At 52.1% G+C, this 20110-nt stretch overlaps 9 protein-coding genes across 10 annotated transcripts; 5 read left to right on the top strand and 4 right to left on the bottom strand.

Annotated features, from left to right (window-relative positions):
- The first annotated feature begins 42 nt into the window (after window positions 1-42).
- PV06_05913 lies at window positions 43-1980 on the top strand. 2 transcript variants are annotated; one of them, XM_016406964.1, is made up of 6 exons: window positions 43-233; window positions 288-332; window positions 394-441; window positions 516-1403; window positions 1460-1533; window positions 1594-1980. In XM_016406964.1, the coding sequence occupies exons 1-6, from the start codon at window positions 108-110 to the stop codon at window positions 1673-1675; spliced, it is 1263 nt and encodes a 420-aa protein (XP_016262568.1). In that variant the 5' UTR covers window positions 43-107; the 3' UTR covers window positions 1676-1980. The 2 variants fall into 2 exon arrangements, with proteins under 2 accessions (XP_016262568.1, XP_016262569.1); XM_016406965.1 differs by having other exon boundaries at window positions 1460-1980.
- A 411-nt stretch (window positions 1981-2391) lies between these two features.
- Window positions 2392-3134, top strand: PV06_05912 (uncharacterized protein). The gene has a single exon (XM_016406963.1). The coding sequence runs from the start codon at window positions 2518-2520 to the stop codon at window positions 2989-2991; it is 474 nt and encodes a 157-aa protein (XP_016262567.1). The 5' UTR covers window positions 2392-2517; the 3' UTR covers window positions 2992-3134.
- Window positions 3134-4111, bottom strand: PV06_05911 (uncharacterized protein; the record flags this gene model as incomplete). The annotated part of the gene is made up of 1 exon (XM_016406962.1): window positions 3134-4111. The coding sequence occupies one exon, from the start codon at window positions 4109-4111 to the stop codon at window positions 3134-3136; it is 978 nt and encodes a 325-aa protein (XP_016262566.1).
- A 509-nt stretch (window positions 4112-4620) lies between these two features.
- Window positions 4621-5133, top strand: PV06_05910 (uncharacterized protein; the record flags this gene model as incomplete). The annotated part of the gene is made up of 1 exon (XM_016406961.1): window positions 4621-5133. One exon carries the CDS (start codon window positions 4621-4623, stop codon window positions 5131-5133), a length of 513 nt encoding a protein of 170 aa, XP_016262565.1.
- Window positions 5134-5464: 331 nt separating this feature from the next.
- Window positions 5465-6138, bottom strand: PV06_05909 (3-hydroxyanthranilate 3,4-dioxygenase; the record flags this gene model as incomplete). The annotated part of the gene is made up of 3 exons (XM_016406960.1): window positions 5465-5721; window positions 5790-5909; window positions 5961-6138. 3 exons carry the CDS (start codon window positions 6136-6138, stop codon window positions 5465-5467), a joined length of 555 nt encoding a protein of 184 aa, XP_016262564.1.
- Window positions 6139-11660: 5522 nt separating this feature from the next.
- Window positions 11661-13587, top strand: PV06_05908 (uncharacterized protein). The gene has a single exon (XM_016406959.1). The coding sequence runs from the start codon at window positions 11745-11747 to the stop codon at window positions 13503-13505; it is 1761 nt and encodes a 586-aa protein (XP_016262563.1). The 5' UTR covers window positions 11661-11744; the 3' UTR covers window positions 13506-13587.
- A 146-nt stretch (window positions 13588-13733) lies between these two features.
- PV06_05907 (uncharacterized protein) lies at window positions 13734-16074 on the top strand. The gene is made up of 2 exons (XM_016406958.1): window positions 13734-14262; window positions 14316-16074. Exons 1-2 carry the CDS (start codon window positions 13896-13898, stop codon window positions 15791-15793), a joined length of 1845 nt encoding a protein of 614 aa, XP_016262562.1. The 5' UTR covers window positions 13734-13895; the 3' UTR covers window positions 15794-16074.
- Window positions 15877-17915, bottom strand: PV06_05906 (uncharacterized protein). Its single transcript, XM_016406957.1, has one exon. The coding sequence runs from the start codon at window positions 17767-17769 to the stop codon at window positions 16885-16887; it is 885 nt and encodes a 294-aa protein (XP_016262561.1). The 5' UTR covers window positions 17770-17915; the 3' UTR covers window positions 15877-16884.
- A 1246-nt stretch (window positions 17916-19161) lies between these two features.
- Window positions 19162-19938, bottom strand: PV06_05905 (uncharacterized protein; the record flags this gene model as incomplete). The annotated part of the gene is made up of 1 exon (XM_016406956.1): window positions 19162-19938. The coding sequence occupies one exon, from the start codon at window positions 19936-19938 to the stop codon at window positions 19162-19164; it is 777 nt and encodes a 258-aa protein (XP_016262560.1).
- Between the last annotated feature and the right edge of the window lie 172 nt (window positions 19939-20110).

The raw sequence follows: 20110 nt of genomic DNA, 5'->3' as shown, positions 1-20110 counted from the left end.
GAAGCCTTTCCGTGATAGCTGCAAACATTGGCCACTTGGTAACTCGTTCTACTTCTATTTCAAGACTCGCTCAAGGCTGGCTATCCCTATTCACACCGAGGAAGCACATGCTTCGTCACCTCTTCAACGCCCAGGAACAACACCAGAGTACATCTTCCCCAGTCGTATCAGCCCATATGATTGCAAACATGGTCAAAAACGTCATCGTCGTAGGAGGATCATATGTGGGAAGGGCAAGTATTCTCTGGTTGGTTTTGGCACAAGTCCAGCACTGATTTAGAAGCCAGGCTACAGCTCAGGAACTCGCCAAAGTAGTCCCTTCGTCGCATAGGGCAAGTGTTCTCTCGTCGACATCTTCATGTCGACATACTAGCATAACCTAACATGGTCTAGGTCCTCCTCATCGAGCCCCACAGCCATTTTCATCACCTATTCGTTTTCGTATGTGGGACCCCTACCTCGACTAACCATTACTACCCCTCCAACGAGGAGGGCAAGCTGACATACACCATCAGCCTCGATTCGCCATCGTACCGAGCCACGAGCACAAAGCATTCGTCCCATATACTAACCTGTTCTCGTCTGTGCCCAACTCGGCCTCGCACGCTGTTGTTCACGCCAGAGTCGTGTCGGTCCAGCCTCGTCATGTCAATCTGGACCGAGAATGGGAAGGGTCCCGGCAGATACCTTTCGACTACCTGACGGTCGCCACGGGGACTCTGCTCTCACAGCCTGCTGCAATGAGGAAGGATGACAAACAGTCTTCGGTCGAGTATTTGAAGCAGCACCAGGAAGCCATCAAGCAGGCAAAGTCGATTCTTCTCGTCGGTGGCGGCGCTGTTGGTGTACAGATGGCCACAGACCTGAAAGAGTACTATCCTGCCAAGGACGTCACACTGGTCCACTCCCGGGTGCATCTGATGCCACAGTACCACCATAAATTCCATGACCTTGTCAAGAAACGGTTCGACGAATTGCACGTCAATCTAATCACGGGTGCTCGTGTCAGAATCCCACCTCAAGGATTCCCCACGAACGGCTCTCCATTCGAGGTCCAGCTCACCAATGGCCAGAAAGTCACGACGGAATTCGTCATTCTCGCGACCGGCCAGAGCCCTAACAATTCTCTGGTCAGAGATCTGGAACCGGAAAACCCCAATGCCGTGATCAACCCGGAGAATGGATACATTCGAGTCAGATCGACTTTGCAGTTTCTCGACGACAAGTATCCGAACCTCTTCGCAGTTGGCGACATTGCGGATTCGGGTGCGCACAAAGCCGCCCGGCCGGGAGTCGCCCAAGCAGCAGTTGTGGCCAAGAATGTTCAATCCCTGATAGAAGGCCGACAAGCAGAGGAGAAGTATGTGCCGGGTCCTGCTGGTATTCACCTGTCTTTAGGCATGGTAGGTTGGGGTCCGCTGGGGGGAAATGGCGCCGCGTGGACTGACAATTTGTACAGAAGGAGAATGTCATTTTCCGGAATCCGAACAAGGCAGAAGGAGAGACGGAGCCAACGATCATGCCTAAGAGCGAGTGAGTCATACCCTGATTCCCCTTTGTGTCATGTTCCCCTTGAAGCTGATGGCATGGCAGCGGTCAAGAAGACATGGGTGTAGAAGGCTTCTGGAAGAGGCTCGGTATTGATGTCAAGAGTCCGCAGCAGTATCACTTGTGAGGAGCAAAGCGTCAGATAGAACATTAGATTTGAACAGAGTTCACAACAGCTGGCAGGATTTGCATGACAAAAGGTAGACTACGGCGTTTAGAGCCGACCATCGTCGTATGGTCTACTTGTTAGACCAGAGGATCAGCGGGCCTCTTCTACTCTACAAACCAGGACGACCGAAGGTCACCAGCGCAGAGCAACCAGGAAATACTCCGCACTGATCACAATGAGCACTACACTCATTGGACGGTGAGAGTCTATATAGTCACGCTCCTTTCCCATGGTAGATAGGACCTTCGTTGTCAAACTCAAGCCTCTAGTCGGATTCTATGGTTCTCGATACTACTATTACCATAGACACCACTATACCCCAGCTAGGGAATCTACGTGAATGTGCGGACGCCCAGGGCCGTCTGTTCGGCTCATAACACCTCACCTCGCCGGCCATCAGTATTGTCGAAGATGAAGTTGCGCACATTAGAAAGTACGGGGGTTGTTTGGAATAACTCCAAGAGTGCTATTTTTCATAGCATCCAACATGACAAGGCGTAATAATAGCCAACCTTTGCTCGGGATGTAAGACCGGTAGCCGACAACCGGCATCAAGTTCGGAATGCTGCGGTCCGCGCAACGTCCCGATTTGTAGCATTCGAACTATGCCGGATTTAATTAACGTCTATAAATGTACCATCGCCACGCTCGATAGGCACGCACAATCGCGGTCATTTGATACAACAACGAGAGAAGTTTACGTGTTTATTCAGGGAAGAAAGACGTTTCCCAAGATCCTTCCGTCGTCCCAAACTCTGGCCTGAACCATTGTGAAAGAAAGTCTTTTTTTTTCCCCGAGGATGTCATCCCCAAACGGCACGGCTGTATTCCTCCCTCCGTCGGCCGCTCAAGGTCTGGCGAACTACCCCCACGCCCGGGCCACACCGAACGACACCACATCGACCACCCTGTACGTGTCCGGCACCTCTTCGCGAAGAGGGGACGGAACATACGCAGGGTATTCGGTGGGCGGCGACGGAAGAGCGGTGTTGGACGTGGCCGAACAGACGACGGCAGTTCTGACCAACATCAAGCGTGTCATCGAGACCGCCACCGACGGCAAATGTGGGCTCGAGAGTGTCATCGAGGCGACCATATTCCTGACCGACATGAAGGATTACAAACGGATGAACGACGTATGGAACACGTTCTTCCCGGAACGGACAGCGGCCCCTGCGCGAACCTGTGTCCAGGTTGCGGCCCTCCCAAACGAAAAGTTGTGCGTCGAGATCAAGTCCATAGCTATCGTCCCCGTCGACGTACGGTCTTCTTGAATGATCGCCCAAAAAGGAAAAGTATCGAAGGAGCCTACTTGGGTTCTCACGTAGAGAGAGAGAGTCTTTCTAGTCTCAGAAGCCACAGGATTTTACTCTGTACACTACGTACGATCCACGTATCGATTACGGTTGAACTGTCTCACGATATCCTCACCAGCAATTTTCCCGTGGTGAGACCTTGTGAGAGCTCATCTTGAGCCTTTCCAACCTCGTCCATGCCGTACACCTTGCCGATGTTGACCTTGACCGCCCCCGTCGACACCAGATTCACCAGTTCTGCACTTCGGAGGTCAAACTCCCCACGGTCTTTGATGTAATTCGCCAAGGTCGGCCGGACGAGCTTCAGGTTCTTCCCACTGAGCTGCAGTGGCCGGAATGCCTCGATGGGTCCGCTCGAATTCCCGTACGTCACCAAGGTCCCTTTCCGTCGCGTGCAGTTGAGATCGGCGCCGAACGTGGCTCGTCCCACCCCCGAGAAGACGGCATGGCAACCGAGTTGGTCCGTCAGCCTCAAAACTTCGGCCTCGACGTTGGTCTCCTCGTGGTTGATGACAAAGTCGCACCCGTTGGCTTTCGCGATCGAACACTTCCCGGGAGTCGATGCCGTTCCGATGACTTGGGCACCCAGGTGTTTTGCCATTTGTGAAACGAGCCCTCCCGTACCTCCGGCCGCCGCCCGGACGAGGACCCATTCTCCCCTTTGCACCTCGTGTGCGTCACGGACGAGCGTCCACGCCGTCAGTCCCTGGAGCATCATCGCGGCTCCCAGCTTCGTCGAGATGTCCCGGCCCAGCTTCAAGACGTGGGTGGCTTCCGCGCACACGTACTGCGCGTATGCCCCTTGGGCGAAGACCGCGACTTTGTCTCCCACCTTGACGTCGGTCTCTTGAGCGGCGGTATCGCCCACCTTGCGCACGACCCCGGCTCCTTCGCGGCCAGCCACGGCCGGCAGTTCGAGGGCGTAGAGCCCGGTCCTTTGATACACGTCCACAAAGTTTATCCCAGCGTATTCAATCTCCACGCAGACCTCGTTGGCTGCGGGTTCGGGCGCAAGGCGGTCATCCTCGACCTTCAGAACGTGAGAAGCGCCTATCTCGGCCAAGACTACAGCCTTCATTCTGGAATGCTTGTTCTTTTCTTGACAGCCAGGCGCTGCCAGCGGTAAGGTGAGTGGGTGACTGTGTGCGACGAAATTGTTCCCCTAAATGCAAATGACACTTCTCAGTGAGCTTTCCGACGAGCCCGGAGCAGGTGAATGAGGATCGTGCTGCTGTGATTTTCGAGGCGGTATTGTAAGGCTGTTGGGCTCTAGTAAGAAAAGGAGCTGTGGATACCGGCCACGATCCGAAACAGTCTATCGGTTTACCAGAGTCGGTCCGCGCTTCTGAATGCCTGAATCCGCCTTAACGTTTGTATACGTCAAGCAGTCTATGACAAACAAGAAAGGAGAATGTTATTGGACGACCGAAGTTGGCCCTCTACTACTAGGTTTTGTCGTTTACGATGGCAATGTGTACTTGCTCACGCACACAACGTACTGCAGCAAAGGAAATCTTCAGCTATTGCCGCAGAATTCGGACATACACACATCCTCCCAGCACCGGAAAAGTAGGTCAAACTCGGAAGATGGAGGACTACCCGCTCTTCAACGGAGACGCGGGCACTCTTCTCTCAAGGTTTGTCAAATATGTACAAATTGGAAATACCCCTTTATCGTTGGACCTCCTAGATTTAGTATCGGACATCAACACGGACGTGTTAACACGAGATCCAGAACTGAAATCACAACTACCAGCCGCCGGTCAACTTGAGCGTCTTCACCTAGAGAGACATGAAGATCATCGAGAGCCGACCCGCCGCTGGACAGTGGGTCCCGTGAGCACACTGCTTCCCTGCGAGAATCCACTTCTTGTTACAGGTATTCAAAACGATGATGCTGCCTCCGCCGGCTGTCGTTCTCCTGATGGTCAGTCGTTTGCCCTGTTGCTACTTTCTGCTCAATTCTGGTGGACATCATCGGCGCGGGTTTCCATGTCGACTACACCAAAGGGGACGTCCATTGCTCCGACGGACAGACGCTTGGTTCCTGGTAGAAAGAACAGTGGAGGCAAAGACACTGATGCTGCCACAAATTTGTAATTTTCATAGGGATTAGTACGAGAGCATCGAATGACATATGGGAGAGAAAAAGACAGGAAAGACGCCAGTCAGCTGCACCATCCAAGTCTTCCACCCAATGTTGACAGAGAGCAATTGCTTGCACTTTGGACCGGGCCTGGAGGACAGGAACACTCATTGAACCCCAGAAGGCATTGGGCAGGAACTGTCCCATGAGAATTCCCCCAGACTTTGTACTGCAGAAATGTCTAGGAATGAGATACCGGGCCATACATGCGAAAGCTGACAAGTTTAGCATCGAGATTCATTTCCAAATTTCGTAGAGTACATCCCAGCGCTGGGGGCCGCACTCCTACTGAGGATCCTCGACCTGGCCACACTCGGGGCACCTCCGATTGTTCTCATCTGACTTCCAAGCATTTATCGGAGCCACCAGTTGCTTTCCCAGATCGGTACAGTGGAAAGAGTCTTCCCGAATCATGGTAAGCTTGTCATGGTGACCCTTTGAGCAGTACCATTGCAGACGGTCGACACTCCCCTCAGGCCGCCTCCTCTCCATCACGAGCCCATAAGTGTCCGCGTATCGGATGGGACTGTGAGGCGTGTTGCCTAATTTGCCAAGTCACTTTAGAACTCCAGTCGTTCTCACAATCGATCACGTCCATCTTCAGTCTCACCTGGCACGAGAAACATTTCGCCTTCTTTGATGGTCATGTCCCTGATCTCTCCATGATCCACGAGGCGCAGGGTCATGTCCCCTTTGATCTGATAGAACCATTCTTCCGTCTCATTCACTGCTTCATGTGAGTCTCTTGGTCAGTGCCCTCGATCAATCGACGGCCACGTACCGTGGAAGTCGTTGCGAGAATTCGGCCCTCCCACGATCATGAGTGTAAAGTCTTCCCCAGAGTATAAACAGTAGTTGCTCACTGGAGGCTGAAGTTTATCGTTGTTCGCAGCTATCCACTTCCCAAGGTCGAGGGGAATGGCCCTGGGCATTGAGGGTAATGCTGCTGCCGCCGCCATAGTAGTGACACTGTGATTGCAATTTGTGGGCTTGGAAAGATTATTCGAATTCGATACAGTTCTATTAATCTCAGGAATGCTGCCTCGAGTCCTCTATGCATAGAGTGAATTATTTGATTCACCGACTAGCACTTAAACTTCGGTGACAACGTATACGTATACCTCGTGTTTGGTTGCCCCTGACGTTGGGACGGAGCGCGGATCGCGCACCGAGCAGATGGCGGATGTGAGACCGCCGACTAGGTAGCGCGTTGCGTGACCCGCTAAATTGTTGTCGGGACAGGGGTTCGTCCAGCCTTTGGTGAGCAATCCTTTAATTCTTGTAGGACTCGCAGAGGCTGGGTGCGAGCTTGTATCTCAGATGTCCTGAGGTCTGAATTTGTGGCACCCTGCGCTGATAAGGGCCACAAGAACCCAACCCCGACCCATTCCAACATACACGTATCGGTCGGTACACCATGATCCTACAGTCACCGCCAGATGCCGAGCAAGGCTCTGACTGCTCATGGTGTACGGGCTCTCCGTCTACCAGGTCCACGGGGTCGAGTGCATCAATGCGGGACAGCAGTCGCCTTTATCGGATCGATATGCATACACATATAATGCCAAAAACACTGCCCTCCTTGCCGAACTCAAATGATGGCGCTCCTTCAGATCCGTGGATCGAGCTGAGGGCACGGGACGAGACATCGGATGCCGTGGACATATACGTGGACGGTAACTTCTTCAGAACAGTCCAATCAAATTGTTTCGACCATACGGTGAGGTTGAAGGAAATGGACGAGAACAACGTCGACGTACAAGTGTTGAGCACTATTCCCATATTGTTCTTCTACGACCGACCAGCCGCTGCCGTTTCACAACTGGCGAAAGCCCTCAACGAACACATTGCACAAGTCTGCAAAGAGCACCCGACAAGGTTCGTCGGTTTGGCAACCGTGCCTCTACAAGATGTGGACCTGTCGATTGAGGAAGTCACAAGGGCCAAGTACGAATTGGGCTTGAAGGGAGTGGAAATTGGAACGACGGTTGGCAACATGAACCTCAACGACCCAAAGTTGGAAGCATTCTGGCAAGTCTGCGAAGAACTCGACTTTCCAGTTTTCGTACACCCTCTGGGCTATTCTCTCTCCGAGGAAACGCCATGGAGATGGCAACAGTATTGGTCCTCGTGGTTGATCGGAATGTAAGCGTTACTCATGTGTTTTACAACGCGTACGTAGAATGTCTGTGGTCGATGTGCTGATCTACTACATCTTCCAGGCCTTGTGAAACTGCTCTTTCAATGCACGCCATTTCTTCCTCGGGCCTCCTATTGAGGAGTCCTCGGCTGAAGCTATGTTTCGCCCATGCTGGCGGTGCTTTCCCAACACTATTGGGAAGAGTACAGCATGGGTACGATTGTCGACCAGACTTGGTCGCCTTCCAATCCGGTGGTCGAACGCCAACGGAGAACTTGACGGTCGGCAAGAATCTTTGGGTGGACAGCCTCGTGCATGACCCTGACTTGTTACACTACCTTGGAAAGAAAATAGGTTGGGACAGGATCGTCATGGGTAGCGATTACCCTTTTCCTCTGGGCGAAGTACCGGAAGCTGGAAAGATGCTTTCTTCGGATGACCGTTTGAAGGAATTTCTCTCCTGGACTGAGAGGGCGCAGATGCTGGCTGGGAATGTCATCAACTTCTTGTCACTGGAAGAGAGATTTAAGCAGGAGTATGAGCAAAGGCTGAAGTCTTTCCTGAGTAAGATACAACATTGATGCACACCAGAATCTCTCTCACGGGCGAGACTTCTACCACTTGATCCTCCAGGGAAGACACTTCCCTGCCAAGAGTCAAACAATGCTGTCCAGTTCGCCCATAAAACTGCCAGGACTACAATTAGCATCAAACCAAAAGAGGCCCGAATCCATGGCATCAAGGGAGGGCGATTCTATGAAGAAAGGCGTGGGAGGCTTCTTGTTTGAATGACCAAATACGCCGGCCGACTCGGTCGTAGCTCTTTCTAGCATTCCAGTGGGAGGGGTTTGGGAGATCTGAGGAACTGGATTTTGGGCGCTTGAAGAAAGGGCAGTGGTGTTTATGGAAAGAAGATTTAGACTTGATCGTGTCGGAGGGGCAACACAGTGGCTGGGTCGCCTCTCAATATTCTGTTTGTGAACTGGAAACTTCTTTCTCTTCGAACAATTCTGGGAAGGCTGAGTGGTCTGCAAGCTGAAACGGTTTCCATCCAAACAATGCTTCCCTGGGTATTTGTGAATGGGACCTGGTGATTGATGAGTCTCTGGGGCGTGGGAGAAATTGCAAACCCCTTTGCGATATACTCCTTGTTGCATCAAAGGCGTGACGCCGATGTACCCTTCGATGATGGCGAGATACTTTCGGGCTTCGACAAAGGTTGACTTTGTACTCTTCAACAAGTTTCTTGCCTTTCTCACCTCGGTGAATACGGCCGCAGCGAATGTCCTATCAATGGAGCTGCGAATGCACTGCAGGAGCACTATCACGCTCACAAAGATGTTTTAAATGGGAAAGATGAGATGGTGTACAGAAAATTGTTGAATAAGGCCATCAGACACGTAAATGTATTGGATGGCATTTTTGGCACAGATGTTCTGTACTTCCTCGGTTTCGGGCGTCACGGGTCGATGTGGATGTGGCATGAATAGTCGGTATAAGAGTAATACAGACGTATAGAAGTAAGAGAGTGTGATGGATCTTGTCGCTGCGTGAGGCCGACTGGTACCACTTTACAATTAACCCAGAGCATTTCGCTTCGCCCACCCAGCAAGACTAGATGGGTGGTTGTAGACCATAGCTCTGAGATTGTTTCGCTTTATCCGCATGAAAGGTACTGTATGCTCAGACTCAGGTCTTGAAGCGTGCTAGGCATCTGTTGCTGGTGCAGTCATTTCTGTGAAGCTTGAAAACATCGAGCCTCTCGCCGGGCTTGTGAAGGATGCAGGAAACGGAAGATGAATTGCGATGGGAGACGAGCCATGTAAAAAGGTGCACTGCACAGAACTTAGCTTGTGTATATAGCGACTGGAACACACCCAGTGATTGAAACTCAAGGTAAGTTCTCAATCTCATGAAAGTGTGCACTCCTGTACTCATGCTGCCGTTTGATCTAGTGCTATCAAGAGTCTGGAAATGCGACCGGGTGAAAGGGAAAAGAATTTGTCCACATTCGAGGACGGTGTAGTTTCAAGTATCACGGCTCTATCACCCAGGCATGGGGGGGACTCTGCAAGGTCCTGGCCCCGTTGGCGTCCGTCGAAGTGGGTCGACCACTCATGGCCCACCTCTTCTCGCAGATACGATTGCAAATGTTCGTTGTACGATCATCATGAAATGCCCAGCATGTTCGTCCGTGGAATCTATTCCTAAAGTAGAGCAACTTTGCGGCCTCACAGTCGTCGGCCATCGTTCTTGGGAAATGTAACGTACAGCGGTCCGACACCCGAGGGAGGAGTGAGTGTCTTCGGATAAGAACCAGGTACGTCACGTGCTACTCGTTGACTCCTTGTGAGTTGTCCTTGACGGTAACGGAGGGTTAGAAATCGCCTGGCACAAATGGTAGACAAAATCGTCAAACATTGCTGCCTGGTCTACTGGGAGGCATGGGAGACAACTCAACCCGATTGAACCATGGAGCAAATCTGGAAATTGGATACGCTCTCCTCCGCTGAAGCATTCATCTCCAAGCAGGATGGACAGTCACTACTTACATTAGAAAACTACATCGGTGGTCAATTCTCGGAAAACACCTCAGAGAATATCTTCATCTCCGCTTTCAATCCGAAGACTGGCCGCGAGTATGCCAAAGTACCTGTCAGTGACGAGACTGCTGTACAATCTGCGGTGGACGCAGCAAAGGCAGCCTTTCCTTCCTGGGCCAAATTAAGCCGCAGAGAGCGATCTCATCACTTGCGACGGATTGCGTCCCTTCTGCAGGAGAACCGAGAGCTACTTGCCGTATGGGAAAGTATCGATCAAGGCAAGACTCTGGAAAGGGCAAGAGTTGAAATTGATCGTGCTGTTAGCAATTTCCAGTTGGTGGTGCCCATCTGTCTCCGTTTCAAGTGGATGACTAAGTATCGTTGGCTAGATATTTTTCGTCGTACATTCTGCACGACGACAATAGAGCACGTATGGTCGATGGTGTCGCCCTTACGTACGAACATCGTTCTGCAATAGGGCCCTTTGCGTTGATCAGCCCGTGGAATATGCCACTATATCTCCTCACCTGGAAGATAGCCCCTTGCATAGCATTTGGCTGCACTGCAGTGGCGAAACCCAGCGAAGTGACGAGCATGACAGCGTACTGTGAGTTGACCCAGCTGCCTAACATCTCGTCTCGAGAATCTTCGAAAGACTGACGGTTGAGTGCCGAAGTACTCGCCGAGGTTCTAAGGCGAGCGGAGCTTCCGCCAGGGGTCGTCAATATTATCTTCGGGGATGGCAGAACCACCGGGACGGCCGTTGTGACAAACCCGGACATACACGGCGTATCATTCACCGGCGGTACTGCTACAGGTATCCAGATCCGCAAGCTCACAGCCGAATATATATACAAGCATGTTTCATTGGAACTCGGTGGGAAAAATCCTACCCTGGTGTTTGAAGATGTGGAGCTCGATGAGGCTGTAAGGGTTGCATCACAGGCAGCTTTCGAAAACCAGGGCGAGGTATGGTAAATTCCTGAATGATGGACGGTGCTATTGGTGGTGATGCTGACCGTGGTGTAGATCTGCCTATGCGGCTCAAGGATCTATGTGCATTCCAGTATCTATGACGACTTCATCGCCAAGTTCAAGAGCCATGCGGCTCAAGCCTATAGATCACAAGTTACCATGGGCGCCATCGTCTCGCTGCCCCATTATCAGAAGATTCGGTCTTATCTAGAGTTGGCTAAGGATGAGGGTGCCAAATTTGAACTGGGAGATATCCCTCCCCGGGAGCCTCAAAATGGGTATTGGATGGACCCAGTAGTACTTACTGGTGTTTCGCAAAGCAGTAGGGTGGTGCAGGAAGAGATCTTTGGGCCCGTCGTTACCATCGCACAGTTCGACACCGAGGAAACGGCCGTACAGCTTGCCAACGACAATGCCAACGGCTTAGCTAGTGTGGTCTTGACTCGTGATGGTAAGCGAATGCGGAGAGTTGGGGAGCAGATACAAGCAGGCTTGGTGTGGGTGAACTGTTGGTTGGTGAGGGAGTTGGGAACCCCCTTTGGTGGAATGAAGAACTCGGGAGTTGGGAGAGAGGGAGGCGATTACAGTCGGGACGTCTTCACCAATGTGCGGACGATACACCTTGCACAGTGATAATGATATACTTGACATCTAAAAGTCCTGATGAATGTACGGAGTACTCTTTACCGAGTACATATTTTGGCAAATAGTCCAGGCTTACGTAAAAACCCATAAGTTACGTCATGGGTCAACCGCTAAGTTACAATGCATTGCGTGGCCTCCAAGAACAACATGAGCTCTCACTCGATGCTGTAGGTCAATACAATCAACTATCATACCAGTGGTTTCAAAGTCTCGAGTCTCACAGCAGCACCCATATCCGTATACCTGCATCATTTGGGCGACCATGTCAGAGTCCGGCTTGTCCTCAAGGCTCGCCAGTCTCAAACCCTTCTCCAGGTCAAAACGCAAAGTTGACGATGAAGATACGGGAGAGGAAATCGACTCTTCGACAGTAGCTGGTGGTGGGCATGCCTCGCGACAAAGTCAAATCACCAAAACCCAGCTGAAGGTCAGCCATGCTCTAAGGTCCTTTTTGGTGCATCAAAAGGTGCTTTCTAAAGACGCAGCCGGGGTGGATGATCCGGAGAGCATGCCTAGACCTCTGTACGATCTCGTTGAAAAGCCTCACATCAACGTCCCTGCATACGTCGTGGACCGATCTTATCCTCTGCCCGAGTACTTCATCAGTTCAAGCCACAACACTTACTTGCAGGCACATCAACTTTACGGTGAAAGTTCCGCCAAGGCATACGAGACGGCGTTGAATACCGGGTCTCGTTGTGTCGAGATAGATGCTTGGGACAACGAAAACTCCCCGGACGAGCCAAAGGTCACACATGGCTATACTCTGGTGTCTCACATACCATTTCGCGCAGTATGTGAGACCATACGAGACTTTGTCGACAAGGAAGCAGCACAGGCCAGTGGCGAGCAGAATTATCGACCCGCACCCGTCTTCATCAGCCTCGAAAACCACTGCGGGCCTCAGGGCCAGGAACGACTAGTATCAATCATGAAAGAGGTTTGGGGTGACCGCCTTTTAAGTAAGCATGTCAGGGAAAAGGGCACTCGAGAGCAACAAGGGCGCGGTGAACACGTGAGCCTCGAGGAGCTTGGATCTAAAATTGTTGTAATCGTCGAATACCATTATCCCAACGAGCCAGACGGTAGCGAAGAAGACTCCAGCTCCAGCTCCTCTGATGACGAGGAAGAAGATAGGCGAGCCCGAAAGACCTACGAAGAAAATAAAAAGTCCGCCCCGGCTACGGTCATCATCCCCGAACTGGCAGACTTGGGGGTATATGCTCAATCAGTAAAGCCCCAAAACACCACCTGGTTCAGCGAAGTCGGACTCCAAGAGCCCCATCATCACCTCATCAACGTCTCCGAGTCTGGACTCAAGGCTCATATGCCTACCGAGATTTCATCCATCTCCCGTCACAATGCTCAACATCTGATGCGAGTGTACCCGAAAGGCACCCGGATCTCATCCAAGAACCTGAACCCGGTTCCTTTCTGGGGCCTTGGTGCTCACATTTGTGCACTCAATTGGCAAACTTTTGCCGCCCCTCTGCAACTAAACGAGGCTCTGTTCAGTGGCACGGACGGATTTGTCCTGAAACCCGAGGCTCTTCGAAGCGGTGGCAGTGGCAAACTGAGTACGGGCAAGAAGAAAAGACTGCGGCTTCACGTGGGAGGTGCAACGGATGTACCAGTTCCTGCAGATCGCGACGCCGATGATACAAAACCCTACCTGACGTGTACGCTTGTGCATCCGGATGATGTGAAGAATGAGCCGCCTAAACGCAAGACTCGACCATACAAGCAACATAAACTCGAGTTCCTTCATTCGGGACAAAATCCTTCACCAAAAGACCCTATCTGGGACGAGACCCTAGAATGGGAGTACGAAGATAATGAGTTGGTCTTCATCCGCATGCTTATCAAATCCGACGATAGCTTCGCAAGGAATCCAAAGTTTGCGGTGGCTGCGGTGAGGTTACTGTACGTAACTCCAGGATGGAATTTTATCCGACTCCTTGATTTCAAAGGGAGGGAGACGACGTGCTCGTTGCTTGTCAAGTTTGATGTTGAAGATATATAGTGGAGTTGTCACAAGGTTGTAGATAACTCATATTGATTCATGCTTAAAGTCGAGAATGTCTCCATACTCCGTACTATGTGTGTATATATATATATATATATACGGAGTACGAGTCCGATGTTTATGAACCACCATCTCCTTAATGGTTAAAGCGGCGTCTCTCACATCATGGTCCTTACTTTGTCCCGCAGTTGTGGAGGCTCTTCGTCTCATGCCCCATTAATTGTTCTCATCAATGCCCACGCCCACCACCACTTGTCCTGTTTCACCTGTCCTCGCTTCTCGATCTTCGAGCTAGGGTCCGCTATCGATCTCATCGAGACGGTGACACTAGATCTGATTCGAAAGCTGCCATTTTCTTCTCTCAATAATAATAATGTTTCTTGCGGCATGCACATTGTCACCCTCGCCTCTCGAGCTCCCACTCTCCTCTCCCGCACCTTGGTAACCTCCATTCCCAGAGCTTCGAACCGTCGACCTCGAAGCTCGTCCTGTCTTTTCCACTTGGCCAGAGTCCGTCCAGTTGCCTTCCGTATGGCATCCACACTCCCTTCGTCGCCAATTTTCGAATCCATCGCGCGACATGATCCCAAGAGCCCGGCCATCATACATTCCGCTTCCGACCGTACCTTCTGTTACGGCAGCTTGCTCCACGATGTTGCGGCGGCGAAAGACACCTTGACCGCCCTCACCAACGGCAAGTCACTTGCCGGTGAGAGGATAGCTTTCCTCGCCGAGAACGGGTACGACTATGTAGGTGCGGGCGCGCTCACTCCCTGTGTTCTTCTCACATCTTCTGACATGATCAAGTGACGTTCCTGTCCATTCTCTCCCACGACGCCATCGCCCTTCCTCTCGCGCACACCCACCCGAACAGCGAACTCCGTTACATCCTGTCCAACAGTGAAGCGGCGCTGTTCCTTTCTACCGGGAAATTCCAAGATAAAGCACAGGAGGTGGTCAGAGAAGGGCTGGACCACCATGTTCGTCTGGAAATCTTGTCCAAGATTGAAACAGGTGCGACCTCCGCCGAGAACGTGCGCTTCAGCAGCACCGCCAGCACCGCCAACGGCGGCTTCATGCTCTACACCTCCGGCACGACGAACCGGCCAAAGGGCGTCGTCCTGTCCATACCCACCATGACCGCGCAAGCCCGTTCGTTGATCGAAGCCTGGGAATATACACCTCGAGACCGCCTGCTGCACGTGCTTCCGTTGCACCACATCCACGGCACGATCAACGCACTCTACACTCCCCTGATGGCCGGCTCTGCGGTCGAATTTGCCTATCCGTTCAACGCCGACACGGTCTGGAGACGACTCGCACTGCCGTTTCTCCCCCACTCGCCCCCCACCAAGACCCCGATCACCTTCCTGACGGTCGTCCCGACGATATACAACCGATTGCTCGCCACCCACCCGACCCTTTCACCTGAAATGCAGGAGGCCACTCGCACGGCCATCACCCCGACGCACATGAGACTGAACATTTCGGGTTCCGCGGCGCTCCCGACCCCCACGAAACAGGCGTGGACGGAACTGAGCGGTGGCAACGTCCTCCTCGAACGCTACGGCATGACGGAAGTAGGGATGGCCCTCTCCTGTGGCTTGGCCTTCGAGGACCGCGTGGACGGGAGCGTGGGCTGGCCGCTGCCCGGCGTCGAGATCCGGCTGGTGGAGTCGGAGACCGGCGAAGTGATCCGACCCGGCGAGGAGGTCGGGTCCGACGGCAAGGTACGCGAAGGAGAGATCCAACTCCGGGGGCCGACCATCTTCAAGGAATACTTCCGCAACCCAAACGCCACGGCCGAGGAATTTGTCGACGACACGGACGGCAAGGGCAAATGGTTCAAGACGGGCGACGTCGCGGCCAGGCAGGTCGTGCCCGGCGCGGGCCAGAACGACGGGCAGGGATGGGCGTCGGGACCCATGTACTTCATCCGCGGCCGGAAGAGCGTCGACATCATCAAGACGGGCGGCGAGAAGGTGTCGGCGCTCGAGATCGAACGGGAGCTGCTTTCCCTGCCACAGGTCGCCGAGGCCGCCGTCGTCGGTCTCCCCTCGGAGCAGTGGGGCCAAAAGGTCGCCGCCGTCGTCGTCCTGACCCCCGCCGGCATGACGGCCGGCAAGGGCGGCAAGGCCTGGAGCGTCATGGACATGAGGCGGGCGCTGAAGGACAAGTTGGCCAACTACAAGATCCCCCAGGAGCTCAAGGTGGTCGAGTCGATCCCTCGGAACGCCATGGGCAAGATCAACAAGAAGACCTTGGTCAAGGATGTGTTTGGGTAGGTTCTCTTTCTTCAACAAAAAGCATAGGCCACCAGAACGAGTCACGAAAAAAAGGGATTGCGTCGGAAAAGCTTGCATCTTGAATGGCTTTTAATGTATAGCTACCTAAAAGTGTGTGTATATATATATCTTCCATATGGTCCAGGCATGCTACGGGATATGCAAAGGCGCTAGATGAAAAAACAGGGAACAAAAAAGTAATCCTCGCTCATGATCACGTTTATTTGCAGGTATTATACAGAGTAATATACCTGACTGGAGGGAGCTCCTTCCGACAAAACCATGTTAGGTATGCAACCAATTATTCGATGTGTACTACTCGGTCCCATCTCTTTTTAGCCTCGTCAAAGTTATAAACAACATCCCTCGGCCATGATCTCTGCAAATACATATCAATATATCCATAGTACTTGAAAGTATTGTCCAGATCCTTCAAATTTGGCTGCTCGTTGACGTAGCGCCCCTGACGCAGCCGACAAGAAGTTGATCCGGAATCTTGTGGAGGGAAATTCGGTTCTAAATCGGCGAAGCTGCCTGGGGGTCTGAGAAAGGGAGCCACACGAGACCTTTCACTTTTGACACAAAATTTTCTCTTTCTCGGTCGTAACACCGAGAGAAGCTACCGGTGGCTAGGTCAAGGTAGACGGTCGGGTGGTGTCTCCCGACTACTCGGGAGGCTGGCGTTCTGGTCGATCTGGATTCGGGGGGGCAAGGAGTGGCATCTTGGTGAAGAGGATCCATCGAGTGGTCGGCATCGATCCGGAACGTCAACCGGGTAAGCCAAGGAAGTAGTTGAAGCTCAGCGCCTGCAAAGAAAATCTTCAATACAAATAGAATCCGCCTCGTGCGCCTGGTGAGGGAACTTCCAAAATCTTCGGCTCGTAGACATTACGTTGTACATCATCTTGCCTGCAAAAACAAAAGATTCGACGCGTTCTAGGCCTGCAAAGGACAGTAACCCGTTGGCATGTCTCGTCCGAATTTCCTAATACAAAGGGGGCGATGCGTGGCATTCAGCTCGTCGTATAATAATACCAGTACTTAGGCGACAAAGTACAGATGCTCATTTTGATTTTGTTCGACACTTTCAGCTAGCCTGGCATTTCGAAAACAACTTTTGATTCACGCTTTGAGCCAAGCTCTGCAGGGTGTCTCCTGTCTCCCGTCGCCTCGTGCAGGCCTGAGATTTCTCTGATAACGGGGGTCGAGGCTCCGGAAGTGGTCGTCTCTTTATCGGGATAGTCAGGAATGATGCCTTGCGAGTGTCGATTAGAAGTCGCCTTGACTCTTCGATATAATCTCAAGACAGCGAAGCATAGGCCGAGTATGACAACCACCAATGCCGTAACACCAATGCCAATGCCAACTTTCGCTCCGGTGCTGAGTCCTGACCCCCCTGAAGACGACGAGTCAGAAGATGGACTAGACTCTGTCAAGCCCGATGGGACGGAAGATGCGGGAGCGATTAAACTCGTGATCGAAGCAGCCGCCGTCGTCGCGGTTGTGCTTTCTGAGAATTGCGTCGCGGTCGCAACTACCGAACTCAGGCTCGCGGGAGCAAGGGTCGCTCCACGTTTTAGGATGATAAAGGCCGGGCTAGGGAACTGGTTCGGGTACAAGGGGTAGATGTCAGTGCCGGTTAGGGTGAATCGCAGCACAAAGCGATTGTCGATATCTATGAGGGTCTCGTTGACCGTGATTGTCCACGGTAGGGTGCCGGGCTCGGTGATGTTGATGTTGGACGCGATACGGACAGCGTAGGAGAGTGTCGGGTCAAAGCTGGTCAGCCATAGATCGGACATTGAGTGATTGAGCGCCTGCCATGACCAGGTGATGCTGTTGCCATTGTTGTAAACATCAGTGAAATTGGGCTTCGTTCCGTCAGGGATGCTCCACGGCACGACACTCTGGGCGAAAACAGACGTCTTGAGCAAGAGAAGGCTGAAGAGGAGTGCCCGGTACACCGTGGTCAACATCTTTGAGGTGGTGAGCGGCGTCTGCAGGAGAACAACAACGACATGAACACAGCTCGGGGGGTTGGTTACAGGGTAAGAAAACGTGAAGGAAAAGTACAAATTCAGGCTGGGGAGAGGGAAATCATCAAGTGGGGAGGGGGAATGAGCTCAAATGTGGCCCCTAGGCGGCATGTTGTTACCGTTGACACCGAATTCATCGTTGAACTCGGCCAAAATCCTTCAGTGTCGATCGCAATGGCTCTTGAGGTGTGCAGGGGGGTAGATGTCATGTCCTCACCAATTGAAACAGCTGCCATCTCCGGCTGTTCCTGGCACCCGTGCGTACACTTGAACTGTGGTGGCTAATAGACTCGCCTCCCCTGAGACAGAACTAAAATGAGACGCGATTTAGGAGACGGGAAGGGTGGATTAGTCGACGTGCTCTGGGGGAGAGATGACGCGTACGAGTCTTGGACAATCGGGCTTATAACATTTGAAGAATGTTCTTTGACGCCTCGTATCGGTCCAGTCGAGATTGATCGAAACGTACAAAGTCATCGTCGCCTTCAACACGAAGAATTGAGTCCAAAAATGTTACAGTGTCTCGCGTTGGAAGGAGCCTTGGACGTTGTCAACATACGAGTGAGGACACTCGTATTCGTACTCGTGCTTGCTTATGCTTGACTAAGCACTTCTTGGGCCTTGGCAAATACGGATCATTGTTGTTGCGAAATTGTCCCTTTTCAACTTTGGACGTTGCCGCCTCTTCTCACCATTCTACGTATATTGCGAATCGGAATCCTTCGATATTCTGCTGCTGAGAACTCGGTCCCAATGCCGTTCGCAACGTTCATACCGATCCAGTGTGCAGATTGTCCACCTGAAATACCAAGCCGGTAATAACGGAAAGGAGCCGGTATTGACCTACAAATGGGAGATGCCGTTGGTGTCTCTGGATTATCTATCCCTTCCTTCACCTCGACTAATGGTCTTTCCACATATGTTACGGAGTACGACAAAAGGACAATATTCCTCAGTTGTAGGGCCGAGGGGCCCTCATTGCATCTCTCACACTGGTGTCACCACCTGGTAACTCCTCAAGAATGTCTCTGGCCGAATCCTTTCGGAATGTCGAGCCTTTCACAGCTAACCACAAAGGGAGTCCCGTCCTCATGCTTTGACACTTGCCTCGAAGTTTTGTCTGAATGACCAAGTACTCACCAATGTCCTGGCTAGTGCCTGATGTGAAAATAATCCACATACTCCCTGAAGTCCCCCTTGATTGTCATTTGCATGGCGATACCACAGAGTTGGCGTATAATTTCGATCACAGGAGATGTTATTGACTCGATACGTCGAGGTAAAAGCCGTCTGATCACCTAGTACCCAGGAAGATACTTAGGTAAGCCTTCTTCAACCACTCTTGTACATCCAGGTACAACCATCATTCCCTTCCGACCGTCGCTCAACCGCATGGGAGTACGAGTAAGGCCAGTCCAACAACCTCAAACATATCGAGACATCCTTACACTCATCTGGCGCCTGCCACAACAACATCCGAATCCTCTCCTCGAATGTCCCCTGTAGCGCCGCTTTCCCAGCGTTCTCATCCACCACACGAACCACCTCGTCCCTCTCCAGCAGTCCCTCTGACACCGCCACATGAGCCCTCACGATCGTTCGCGCGGCTTGAACCATACCCTGCAACTGCGGGATGGGGCTCCAAGCAATGAAATCCACCAGCCACTCTCTACACTCCTCGTATGCATCGTTGAACCGTGTTTGTTTCGACCTGTGCATCATCTTTGAATTGCTCGTCCTGTCATCTTCTTCACGCCACCCCGTCAGCTTCTCGAGTACCTTGTGGAGATGGTCAACGCGGGCGTTGATCCTTTCGAGATTCCTCAGGATCAAACAAAGATAGAGATACTCATCCCACGCCCCGTCAAGGTTGGTGGTTCCTCGATCGCGGAAATATCTGGGTCGATTTCCATGGACAAAGATATTGTGGTTGTCGTATTGTGACATGTCGGACAATCCTCTGTCGTTCTCATTCTCGTTTTCGCCCTTGTCATTGTCTCCGTCAAGTTGGATCTGAGGAAGCTTCTCCACCGTTTGATCCGCACCATTTCTTTTCAGGGTACTGCCACCTCCATTCCCGGTTGACGGATCCTCAGACACATGCTCCATGGTTGAAACATGCAAGATCTGGTCATGTACTTTTTGATGTCTTGTTGCGGACTCTGATAAAAAAAGAAACGGTCACCCCAGGTATATAACAACACGAGTATGGCATGGCTCGACAAACAAGAACCGATCTGGATGACTCTGTGCGTCAACCCCTTGGTGAATCGGTACGGGG

Source organism: Exophiala oligosperma (assembly GCF_000835515.1).
Source record: "Exophiala oligosperma strain CBS 72588 unplaced genomic scaffold supercont1.5, whole genome shotgun sequence".
NCBI lineage: Eukaryota > Fungi > Ascomycota > Eurotiomycetes > Chaetothyriales > Herpotrichiellaceae > Exophiala > Exophiala oligosperma.
This window is presented reverse-complemented; position numbering and strand designations above follow the sequence as displayed.

What these genes read in the sequence shown, in the direction of transcription:
- PV06_05913 (XM_016406964.1), top strand. Translation starts at nt 108, where the DNA reads ATGCTTCGTCACCTCTTCAACGCCCAGGAACAACACCAGAGTACATCT. An exon ending in TTCACCTGTCTTTAGGCATG is followed by an intron (nt 1,404 to 1,459) that starts GTAGGTTGGGGT and finishes CAATTTGTACAG; the next exon opens with AAGGAGAATGTCATTTTCCG. An exon ending in ACGATCATGCCTAAGAGCGA is followed by an intron (nt 1,534 to 1,593) that starts GTGAGTCATACC and finishes ATGGCATGGCAG; the next exon opens with CGGTCAAGAAGACATGGGTG.
- PV06_05912 (XM_016406963.1), top strand. Translation starts at nt 2,518, where the DNA reads ATGTCATCCCCAAACGGCACGGCTGTATTCCTCCCTCCGTCGGCCGCT.
- PV06_05908 (XM_016406959.1), top strand. Translation starts at nt 11,745, where the DNA reads ATGTCAGAGTCCGGCTTGTCCTCAAGGCTCGCCAGTCTCAAACCCTTC.
- PV06_05907 (XM_016406958.1), top strand. Translation starts at nt 13,896, where the DNA reads ATGCACATTGTCACCCTCGCCTCTCGAGCTCCCACTCTCCTCTCCCGC. An exon ending in GAACGGGTACGACTATGTAG is followed by an intron (nt 14,263 to 14,315) that starts GTGCGGGCGCGC and finishes GACATGATCAAG; the next exon opens with TGACGTTCCTGTCCATTCTC.
- PV06_05906 (XM_016406957.1), bottom strand. Translation starts at nt 17,769, where the DNA reads ATGTTGACCACGGTGTACCGGGCACTCCTCTTCAGCCTTCTCTTGCTC.